Consider the following 12,424-nt stretch of genomic DNA (forward strand, 5'->3'; position numbering starts at 1 on the left):
TTGGGAGGCTCAGAAGGGATGACTGCTTGAGGACAGGAGTTTTGGACCAGCCTGGGCAACATACCAAGACCCCATCTATACAGAAAATTAAAAATTCAGCCAAGTGTGGTGGAGCACGCACATGGTTCTATCTACTTGGGAGGCTAAGGCAGAAGGATCACTTGAGCCCAGGAGTTCGAGGCTGCAGTGAGCTATGATGGCACCACTGTACTCCAGCCTGGGTGATACAGTGAGACCCTCTCTCTAAATACATAAATAAAAAATAAAACTAAATAAATACAGAATGAACATGTGTCAAAGATTTTTTTAACTCATTAATAAGGGGGCAAGTCCACATAGCCAAAGTAAGACTAAGCAAAAAGAACAAATCTGGAGGCATCACATTACCCAACTTCAAACTATACTACAGAGCTATAGTTACCAAAACAGCATGGTACTGGTATAAAAATAAGCACGTAGACCAATGGAACAGAATAGAGAACCAAGAAATAAAGCCAAATTATTACAGCCAACTGATCTTCAACAAAGCAAACAAAAACAAAGTGGAAAACGACACCCTGTTCAACAAATGGTGCTGGGATAATTGGCTAGCCACATACAGAAGAATGAAACTGGATCCTCACCTCTCACCTTATAAAAAATCAACTCAAAATGGATCAAAGACTTAAATCTAAGACCTGAAACCATAAAAAATCTAGAAGATAACATCAGAAAAACTCTTCTAGACATTGGCTTAAGCAAAGATTTCATTACCAAGAACCCAAAAGCAAATGCAACAAAAACAAAGATACGTAGACGGGACTTAAACTAAAAAGCTTCTGCACAGCAAAAGAAATAATCAGCAGGGTAAACAGACAATCCACAGGGTGGAAGGAATCCATAGAGTAGGAGAAAATATTCACAGCTATGCATTGAACAAAAGACTAATATCCAGAACCTACAAGGAACTCAAACAAATCAGCAAGAAAAGAACAAAGAATCCCATCAAAAAGTGGGCTAAGGACATGAATAGAAAATTCTCAAAAGAAGATATACAAATGGCCAACAAACATATGAAAAAATGCTCAGCATCACTAATGATCAGGGAAATGCAAATCAAAACCACAATGCAATACCACCTTACTCCTGAAAGAATGGCCATAATCAAAAAATCAAAAATAATAGATATTGGCATGGATGTGGTGAAAAGGTAACACTTTTACACTGCTGGTGGGAATGTAAACTAGTACAACAACTATGGGAAACAGTGTGGAGATTCCTTAAAGAACTAAATGTAGAACTACCATTGGATCCAGTAATCCACTACTGGGTGTCTATCCAGAGGAAAAGAAGTCATTATATGAAAAAGACACTTACACACGCATGTTTATAGCAGCACAATTCACAACTGCAAAAATATGGAACCAGCCTAAATGCCCATCAACCAACAGATAGATAAAGAAAACGTGGTATACATACACCATGGAGTACCACTCAGCCATAAAAAGGAATGAAATAATGGCATTTGCAGCAACGTAGATGGAATTGGAGACCACTATTCTAAGTGAAGTAACTCAGGACTGGAAAAACAAGTATCGTATGTTTCCACTTACAAGTGGTAGCTAATCTATGAGGACGCAAAGGCATAAGAATGATACAATGAACTTTGGGGACTTGGGGAGAAGGGTGAGGAATAAAAGACTACACATTGAGGCCTGGCACGGTGGCTCACGCCTGTAATCCCAGCACTTTGGGAGGCCGAGGAGAATTGCTTGAACCGAGGAGATGGAGGTTTCAGTGAGCCAAGATCACACCATTGCACTCCAGCCTGGGCAACAAGAGTGAAACTCCATCTCAAAAATAAATAAATAAATAAATAAAATAAAATAAATAAATAAGGGGGCAAGTAAGATGGTAGAGCTGGTTCAAAGAGAATTTTGAGGAAGTAGGTGTTTATGGGCATTTAAACAGGAATAAGAGACTAAGGTTTCTGGATTAGCTAAAAAACAGGTTACTGTTCTATGAGGCATAAAAAAAAGTCACAACCTTTGAGGTTATCTTTTATACTAGACAGAAATTATTTGTGTCTCTACTGGATAAGCTCTTCAAGTTGATGTATGACCAGTCTGTGCCTTTAATTAATTGTCAATAGCAAAGTCAAACAAAAGTACCTTTCCCTAGATATTAAAATAAATCCTCTAGGGAGCTGGTTGAACAATGCCCAAGAATGTCACGCCACACTCTCCTGGCCTTATTTCTCAGTGTTGGATAACATCTCTTAGAGTGTGTTAGTCTTTCTAGGAACTGAATTTCCCAGAAGAGGGAAGCCAGCCCCCTCCTACTCAGAGGAATTGAGGAGCAACCTAAGGCCACTACTGGGCACACGACCCTCTCTCCCTTCTATAATACATTATGTGTCTTGCTTAAGAACGGATCATTGTGTCCCTAACACTGCCCCATGCCCTGTGAACGGTGGCATCTGCATAATGACAGGACGCACCATCTTTTTAGAACGGGGCATGATAGACACATCTGACAGTAATAACTTAACGTAAGCAGACAATTACGGCAGACACACCTGACTTAACTTCAGAAATATGGGTTGCTAGGTGGAGGTTGCTGAGGACAGGGTACTAAGTGAAAGTACGATATGAACTGCATGCTTTTTACAAGTGGTGGTGGTTTTCCTGTCCAGCCTGCTGCCACTGACCTGTCTTGTAAGTTCCCCCATATAAACCATTTGTTTAAGTCTATGTTTCATTCACCATCTCTTCTTTGGCCTCTTGAACCTGGTGCCATCCCTACTGAAGTTGACAGGGGTCCAGCATGACAAATAATGATGGCTAACACACTATACCAGGCACCGTGCCAGGCACTTTACACTAACAGAGTCAGCACTCACTGCCATCTTCTGCAGTAAAGAGGTGAAGGAATCAGGACACAAAATAGAAAGTTTGGTCACTTGGTCGGCAGTTAGTCTAAACCTAGGAGCACTGGCTCCAGAGAACAGGCCTCAATCGCCCTGTTATCCTGCCTCTCCACTCACAGGGAAGCTCCTCCTGGAGACAGAGACTGCACCAAAGACGTCTGAACACCACCCCACTCCAACCCCAGAAGCCGGCAAAATGTTCCATTTTGAAAAAAAGAGTCTCAGTGGGAAATCCAGGACTGTCAGCTAACCAAAACCACACTGTTAACTAAAGCTACAGTACAGTGCCATTTAGAAAAAAAAAGTCAATGAGAAATCTTTTAATTGTTCCACATAAAAAGAATGTGCCATTCACAATAAATGATTTCAGTTATTATGCAATGCCTTTATTCTCTAACAGCAGGGAGGGGGAAAAAACCAGGAATCTATAAGAAGACTGAGTAGAGAATTAATTTAGTAAATAATATTTAAATCAATGAGTTATTTTTGGACTTTTCTCAAAACTTGAATTGGCTAAAAGTACTTTAATTATTCTATAATTACATGGATTAATTTACTCCCACCCTCAAGAGAAAATCTATTTATGTTCCTGGGGGGCGTCTTAAGAGAAAGGCCAAGATCTCTGAAGGAAACAGGGGGTTGGTGTTACAGGATATTGATAATCACATGAGTGGCTTGATATTAACTATAAGGAGGTTAATCATTCAAACTCTCTCTGCCTTTCCTCCAGTTTCTGCCCAGGCTTTTTGAGGCATAACAGCTTGAAAGACTAGACCAGACCTAGAGCTTTTAAAAAAAAAAAAAAAATACAGGGTCTCACTCTGTAGCCCAGGCTCAAGTGCAGTGGCACCATCATGGCTCATTGCAGCCTCGAACACCTGGGTTCAAATGATCCTCCCACCTCATCCTCCAGAAAAACTGGGATTACATGCATGTGCCACCATGCCCAGCTAATTTACTTTTTTGTAGAGACAAGGTCTCACTATGTTGCCCAGGATGGGATGGTCTCAAACTCCTGGCCTCAAGTGATCCTCCCACTTCAGCCCTGTCCAAAGCACTGGGATTACAGGTATGAGCCACTGGTGCTGGCCCTAGAGCATTTTACCATAATCTCCACCCCTGTCCCCAGGAACCCCCTTTGGGATTTGTAAGCCTCAGATTAAAAACAGCTGCCCAGCATAGAGTCCAAACTTGTCCATGGGTGGGGCAATCTTGGACTAACAAACGCTGAGGTGGCGTCTGTAAGCACAAAGGTGCTGGGAACCTCTTCGACCACACATGGTGTCGGGAGAGAAAGTGAGGAAAAAAGAAGAGGGGCTTTGTGAGGCCGAGGCAGTCAGATGGCTTGAGCCCAGGAGTTCGAGACCAGCCTGGGCAACATAGCAAAACCCCATCTCTATAAGAAATACAAAAATTATCTAGGCATGGTGGCGTGCACCTGTAGTTCCAGCTACTCCAGAGGCTGGGGTGGGAAGATCACCTGAGCCTGGGGAGATCCAGGCTGCAGTAAGCTGAGATCATGCCACTGCACTGCAGCCTGGGTGAGAGTGAAAACGTATATAAAAATAAATAAATAAATACAAAGAGATGCTGAGTAAAATCACAGGAAATGGGAAGTTCCTCTAATTTTGGAGCTTCTAGGCACCTAGTGAAAGCTTCTCTAAGTTAGGATTGAAAAGGAACATCACAGAGAGGCATGGCATGTGGTATTTAATGAGTCTCTCTGGCCAGAGAGCCTCCTCAAGTCTCTGGCCAGAGACACTCATTAAAGTTACCCAGATACCATAGCAGGTGGGAGGGGTCCTAGGGACCTTGGCTACGGGAAGACACAGAGAAAGGGAGGAAAAGCAGAGACATCTGGCATCTCTGGCCTTGAACAACAACTCAGTCCGAAGAAATACTTTCCTATCTTTCCACCTTACCTGGGTCAATATGAAAAATGGGGAAAGGGTGTCTTCCCTACATGTTTCCCCCATCTTTTGGCACATAATGTACTACTAGCACCACAGCACACCACAAAATTCCAAGGGGTGGAATTCAGCATAATTCAACATGTGATGAGCACATATGCTGGGCCCGGCACCGTACCAAGCATTCTGTTTCAGTCATCAAACAATCCAATGGGTTACTCTCTTGTATCCCACTTTACAAAAGGAAACTGGGGCTTCAAAAGGGTGAGTAGCTTCACCAAGGTGGCACAGCTTACAAGTAGCAGAGCCAGCACCTGAATCCAGGAAGGCCAACTCCACAGCAATACAGTTACCCATTCCTGACACCTTTGCTGTTGAGGAAATTAATTTCCAGGAACTCATCTCATGCACCTGGACCCCTCTAATATCCCCAAGCTCTTTGAAAGATTTGGTCCAAGAAGCTATGAAGAGATGGACATGGAAGAAGATGTTTTCTTCTGGCGAATTTGGTAGAACGTCTTCATGCCTCCGCAGCTGCTCTATGTTGGTCTGGGCATCTTCTACCAGAGAGCCAGACAGGCCCAGCAGGGGAAAAATGACACTGAGCCAAAATGCAAATGTCCTATTCAACTGGAGGTGGTGACAAGGGGAAAGGTAGAAACTTCAGCATGGCTTTTACAGTGGGGGTGAGGGGGGTTCACCATATGCTTAATGGATGACTATTACCCAACTCCAAGTCTTTATACTCAGAAAATAGAGGTAAGTGGGCAGGAAGGGGAGCAAAGAGGATTCTCAAAGATTCTATGGAGGAAGACATGCCTCTGTGAACCATGAACTCATGAATTATAAGTAACAGTAACATTGTTTTTACAAAACTTCACAGTTTGCAAAGTTCACACAATGACCCTATGCAGTAAGTGATGTTATCTCTCCAACTGCATAGATGAGAAAACTCACACTCAGAGGATGTGCTTACCCAGCAGGTGCTGGCTCTGCTACTTGTAAGCTGTGCCACCTTAGTGAAGCTACTCACCCTTTTGAAGCCCCAGTTTCCTTTTGTAAAGTGGGATACAAGAGAGTAACCCACTGGATTGTTTGATGACTGAAACAGAATGATTGTATGTGCTTACCCAGCCAATACACAATCTCAGGAGCCCTAACTTTGAAACCCTCTGCTCTTCCTACCCAGGACCCAACCTCTATAAAACCTCACCCAGCCCCACCCTCTCCCACACTCTGTTCACACCTCTATTATAGCAAGTGCACTCAGTGCTTGCACATGGTAGCTGCTCAATAAAACATTTGCTAAAAGCAAATGTGAGACCTTTTCACTGCTCCTGCAATGACACAGAATGGAATTAAGAACTACTAGAAGAAGCATAGCAAGGGCTTCTGGCTAAGCATGGCAGGTGGAACCCAGGCCACTGACTCTACTCCTTCATGAACCCCACTAAAGTGACTCTAAAAGTAGTAAAGAAGGCAAAGACCCCACCACAACAAGAAAAGAATAGAGAGGCAACAACAGAAGGCAAAGTGAGATAAGCAAAATTGTGTTTGCTGCAGGGAGCTACCGAGAAGTGACTCAGCAGGCTAGAAAACACGGACCCCTAAGCTGGCAATAGGAGAACTTTATAATGATTACTGCTGAGCCTCAAGCAGGCTCAGAAACTGAGGGACCCTGGCACCTCTGAAAATGAGATTTGGGGGTTCTGAAAAAGAAAGATTAATTGAAAGACTTTAAAAGTACCAGCTAAACCCCCAGATCCCCACCCGACCCTGACAGAAGATGGAGACTGATGCTCTGGGAACAGACAGGCTCTGCAGGCTGCACCACACACCAGGAGCACCACCCCAAGGACATTGGACTGAACCTAAGTCCACATAATGACCACTGAGGAGCTCTGGCACTCTCGCCTCCTGGATCCCACGTCACTGGGACAGTCAGGCTGGTGTCCCTTCTAAAACCCCAATCTTCACGGACAGCAGTGTCTGCCCACCAGACCTCCAGTCATCCGTCCCTGCTGCCCCTACACTCCCGTCTCTGTCACCTCTTTCTTGGCTAATTTCACACAAATTACATTGAACCTCAGCCTCGGCAGGATCTTAAACACACACTCACTGAAATCCAATTAACCTTCGATAAAGGTCCGGCAATCAATAGTCATTCTGTGGCTTGGGGAGGCGCCATCCAGCCCAGGAAAGCGGACTCCTGCACGACCTTTACTTTTAATGAGATCAATGACAGTCATTGTCGCCAGCTCTTAAAGTGACTGGCAAATATGATCACCAGGTCAGGCCCTTGGTAATATCTGCTTCTGGGCTCACAGACACAAACAAATGAGGGCCCCTGCAGGCTGCTGGCTCCCGAGGCCCGTGCTTGCTGGCAGGTGGGCACCCCTGGGCAGGGCTGTCTCGGGCCTGGAGGTGCAGATCAGCAGGGTGAGCGCAGATGGCACTCCTGGCAAGGCCTGGGCCCCTGGCTTCATGTTTGAGTATGGGGAGTCCTGAACTTCAGTGAGTGTCTGAACTGCCTGGACAGTTTGTTGAAATGCAGATTCTTGCAAACTTCTACAATCCTTTCCACCCTAGATTTGGATTAGTGAGTTTGGAGTAGGGCCCAGGAATCTGCATTGTTAACTAAGCTCCCCTGGTGATTCCTTTTTTCCCCTATAGTGATTCTAAAAGAGATGGTTGGTGAACAAGTCTTAGCTCCCACCAAGCTGAAGAATCAATGTTCTTGGTTAGAGCCTAGCTAGTCCCACACCTTCAATAAGCATACTGAGGACCAGAGAGAGGATGTGATTTGCCTAAGGTTACACAGCAAGCTACCAGCAGGAGAGAGATTGAACCTATCCCTCTTGCCTGCTAAACTGTTGTTTCCCCATCCAAGTCTATTGGGCCGAGTGGGACTGGAATGCTATAGGGTGAGGAGGCCTCTTCAAAGCGGAGTGAGGCTGATACAACAAGTGGTTAGGGGGCTCTGGAGCCATCCCCACCCACCTCAAGAGGGGTTCCTTCTACAGCCACCTTCCAGGATAGACATCTGCTTATGGCAGCTAAGATGCCACTAATCACACTACACCCTAGGATTCAGAGTAAGACTTTCGCCCCCTGTCACTCCTATCTAGCCCTTGTACCTCCCTCCCCAAGGAATGCTCATAGCCAGGCTGCCCTCAGGAGGGAGTCACTCCAGGGCTGGCTCCCTGAGCACCACAGTCCTAGGGAGACTTTAGAACCTCAGGAGTCTATCTGAAACTTTCAGGATTGTGGAATCTTTCATCACACACACACACACACACACACAGACACACAGACACACACACACACACACACTCCTCCGTAGTCTTCAAGGCCGTGGCTTTGATGTTGGTTGGTAAGAGACATGACAGATTAATTTATTCAGAGTAAGGCCTGTCCCTAATCTACTCTCAACACCACTGATGGTAAATGACAGTACTTAGAGCACCATAGTGGCCCATAGCCCACTGTGGGGGTTTCTGCGGAAGTAAGTATTTAATAACATCATCTCAGACTGCCAAAGAGCTACCAAGTCATGCAAAGCCTAAAAGCCAGGGACTGGGGATTAAGAAATTAACATAGTGTGGCATTACGAGGATAGACCAATGAAACAAAATAGATTCCAGAAGAGCCCCACATTGATGACAAAGACATCAGATCCCAAAACTGTATGATTCCATTTATGTGAAGTTCAATAATGGGTGCAGGTCATCTATGGTGGCAGAACTCAGAAGAGCATTAGCTCTGGGAGGGACATGAGAGAGCTTGCCAGGGAGCTAGAAATGACTTGTAACTTTATCTGGACAGTGATTACATATTATATCCACATGGAAACTTACTGAGGTATACAATTAAAATTTGTGACCTCAGGTAAGTTATCTTCCCTCTCTGAGTCTCTGATTCTTCATCTGCAAATCTGAGACAATAAGACCTCCCTCATAAGTTGATAATGCAGAAAGCTCCTGGTACATAGAGCCAGGCAGTCAGTAAACATTAATGGTTTAAAAAAAAAAAAGTTGGGGAGGTAGAAGAGAAAAAAACAGCCCAATGACAACAACAACATTCATCTCACTATCATTTTGGGGCACTTACTTAGCACATGCCAGGTACCGTGCAAAGCACTGTTTGTGCATTAAGTCACACAGTCCCCACAAAATCACTTACTTAGAGATAGGTACGATAAAACAGAAAAATGTTTCTATGAAGTGATCCTTGATGTAAGCCAGAGAGAGGTGTCACATTCAGACACTGCCTTGGTGCAGAGCAATGCTTCTCGGTCGGTGCTCCAGCTCCTCTGAGTAGTTAGTTACCAAGTGGCTCCAGGTTCCAGCAGCCCAAGATATTGTGTTGGTGCAAAAAGAATTGTGGTTTTTGCAACGGCCCGAAATGAAAAACAAAACACACAATTACCTTTGCACCAACTTATAGATCCCTGGCAGGGAAATGGAGAAGGTAGAGGGGCAAGGACTTTGGAGTCATGCAGATCTGAGTTCAAACCCTGGTTCTACCTCTGCTAGCTGTGTGATATGGGGCAAGTTGTTTAACCTCTCTGAGCATTTGTTTTCTCATCTGTAAATGGGGTTAATAATATATACTGCACAGGAGGGCTGTAATGAGTAGAGACTATGTGCGTCATATGCCTGGCACATATTAGTTGCTTATAATTATTATTAGTTATTGTTTTTCCCCAAATAACTCTGATATCAGCTTGCCCCATTCTGCATGTCCACAAGAAAACAACCAACACTATCCCCTAGGCGTGCCTAGTAGAGGCCAATCTAGGGTGTGAGGCTGGTTTGTTCACCCATTCACTAATTTAAGGATGTCTACCAAGGATCTGCTCTGCACAGACCGCTGGCTTTATCTACAAGGTATCAAAAGAGCGGGGAGGCAAGAGCAGATGAGACCAGGCCTCAGAGGGCACGCCCTGCCCAGCTCCTACTGCCCAGCTCCAGCCTAGCTGCCCCCTCTGGCCCAGGCACCACACACAGCCATAAGCAAACAACTACCCAGAGCACACCTTTCTGTGTTCGCATTTGTTTGGAAAATCAACGTTGCCTCTGATTAAACGCCACTACGGCTCTGGGCTCACTGGATCCAAAGAGATTAATGGACTTGAGGGTGCTGCTGGAATGAAAATGCCTCCACAGCTGGTAGTAAGTAAATGCCAGGAACCTGGCAGGGGTGAGGCCTCTGGGATATTTCCTGATCAGCAGGCGATAGACCTTGTTTCCCTATAAGGCCGTTCAGGAAAGGCCAGAGGTGGCCTCCCATCCCATCCAATCCCTTCGCCACTGGAACCAAAGACTATTCTGCTTGAACACCTCCCACACACCACCCTAGAAGCCACCAGTGAAGGCAGCAGAGTCAGAAGCCCCGGCTTGTGTTACTGGCCAAGTGACCTCAGGAAAGACATTTGCTTCCTCTCAGAACTTTTCACCCTATCTGTAAAATAAAAGGATGAATTCTTTTTCTCATCCCTTTCCCTCCAAGCAGCAGAACCCTTCCAGAAAAGCCCCATAGGCAGCTCAGGCACTGGCAAAGCTGCCCTGGGTAAAACAGGGTGGTATCTGTTTTGGTGTAGCCTGCCTGTACCCCACACATACCCCAAGGCCCTTGAATGGGTTATTGAAGCACTGTTCCCCAAGTCAGGGGACAACAGCTTTCCTGGAAGGCCTGAGCTAGCCACAGTGAAACGTTCCCACCATGCTCCTGGCAGCAGCTCTGTGCACTTTGATGCGGCCCCTCTTTTGTGGCCTAACAGGAAGAGTGAAATCAGGGAGACCCAGCTTTCAATCCCACCTCTATTAAGCCATGTGACCTTCTCCCTCTGAGTCTCTGATTCTTTGTCTGCAAAATGGAGACAATGAGACCACCCTCATAAGTTTATCTGGAGAAAAGGGCCTGGCACAGGGAGTTAGGCATGCAATAAACGCTAATGGTAAAAGGAGAAAGAAAGAACAGAGCCCAAAGATAATATAAGGAAATCAACAACCACCACCCAGCTACTCTCCTGGAACGCTAGCCACACGCCAGGCACTGTGCTCAGCACTGCTTGCACCCTAACTCACATAGTCTTCACAACCCCTCTTGGAGGCAGGTAGTGACCCCATTTGCAGTGGTCACATGTCCACCAGGAGGCCTGTGCAACCACCACACTCTCCTGCCATCCCCCTAGGCTCATCTGCTGAGCCAAGGTATGGCTTTCTCCTGTGGGACATCTCCCCACTGGGACCACATGCTCACGCTCATCTTCGTGCACTGCCTGTGGACATGGGGAGTGGAATAGAAAAGAGCATTCACGGCCAGGTGCGGTGGCTCAAGCCTGTAATCCCAGCACTTTGGGAGATCGAGGCAGGCGGATCACCTGAGGTCAGGAGTTCGAGACCAGCCTGACCAACATGGAGAAACCCTGTCTCTACTAAAAACACAAAATTAGCCAGGCATGGTAGCACATGCCTGTAATCCCAGCTACTTGTGAGGCTGAGGCAGGAGAATCATTTGAACCCAGGAGGCGGAGTTTGCGGTGAGCCAAGATCGCGCCATTGCACTCCAGCCTGGGCAACAAGAGCAAAACTCCATCCCGGAAAAAAAAGCAAAAAAGCATTCACCTCCACTGGGCGTGGCCCCTTTCCTTCCTTCCATCCCAGAGTGCAGAACATGTCGCTGCACTCCTCAAAACCCTGAAGTGACTCCACAGTGCCTCAAGGTCACACCCAAGACCATTACCTTATCTCCCCACATACCCCAAGGAACGCTGCCCCAGCCCTGCCAAACTTCACCCATTCCCTTCCACTTCTTGCAAAGCCACTCCCTGGAAAATTCCTACTCATCCTGCTGGGGACGCCAACCTGTGGCAGGCCTCAGTGCCTCTTCCTCACTCTCCCTGGAGTTCTGCTGACACCCTCTCACTGCCTGAGATACAGCAAGGATTTAGATGTGTGTCTAACTCTGTTGCCAGACAGCAATAGAGGCTCCTCCCAGAGCAAGGGAGAAGAGGCCCGGAAGGGAACTCAGCAGTGTCGGTGGGGATGGGGCAGCCAGGCCAAGAGGGAGGCCGGCTACTCCACCTCTGCTCAGCAGGCCTCTGCCCACTCCTTAAGCTCTGGGGACTGGGTCTGGTCCCCCCTGTGAGCCCCCATACCTAGCATACAGCAGATACTATTAAAATGATCAATGTTGAGCCTCGCCACATGGCTCACACCTGTAATGCCAGCACTTTGAAAGGCCAAAGTGGGAGGACTGCTTGAGCCCAGATGTTCCAGATTACAGTGAGCTATGATTGTGCCACTGCACACCAGTCTGGGCAACAGAGGAAGATCCCATCTCTAAAAACATAAAAATGAAATTATGAATATTGTTGAAAAAGTACAATTCCACCCATTCCTGTGGGACCCTGTGCAACCAAGAAGCAGAAAGTGGGGGACAGGTCCTACCCACTGGCCAGTATTCCCTGGGACAAGGGGGATGGGAGGGGGAACACACAAAGCCCACCTCTTTTTTCCTGCTCTAGGAGGCTGATGCAGTTGGCTGCTGCTGTCCCCTTTTTGCCTGATCCCTTGAGATCTGGGAAGTGGGAAGGAGAGAG

At 46.4% G+C, this 12,424-nt stretch overlaps 1 protein-coding gene across 9 annotated transcripts in view; it reads right to left on the reverse strand.

Moving 5' to 3' along the window:
- ADCK1 (aarF domain containing kinase 1) overlaps positions 1 to 12,424 on the reverse strand; it is a 126,545-nt gene that overhangs the window by 12,994 nt on the left and 101,127 nt on the right. The window contains exon 8 of one of the 9 annotated variants that reach the window (XM_030803516.1): positions 6,065 to 6,155. The exons of the other annotated variants lie outside the window; for them this stretch is intronic. Coding sequence (XP_030659376.1) covers positions 6,065 to 6,155 — 91 coding nt within the window. The remainder of the gene's footprint in view (positions 1 to 6,064; positions 6,156 to 12,424) is intronic. 9 annotated transcript variants of the gene reach the window in all.

Source organism: Nomascus leucogenys, chromosome 22a (genome assembly GCF_006542625.1).
Source record: "Nomascus leucogenys isolate Asia chromosome 22a, Asia_NLE_v1, whole genome shotgun sequence".
In the NCBI taxonomy this organism is placed as follows: Eukaryota; Metazoa; Chordata; class Mammalia; order Primates; family Hylobatidae; genus Nomascus; species Nomascus leucogenys.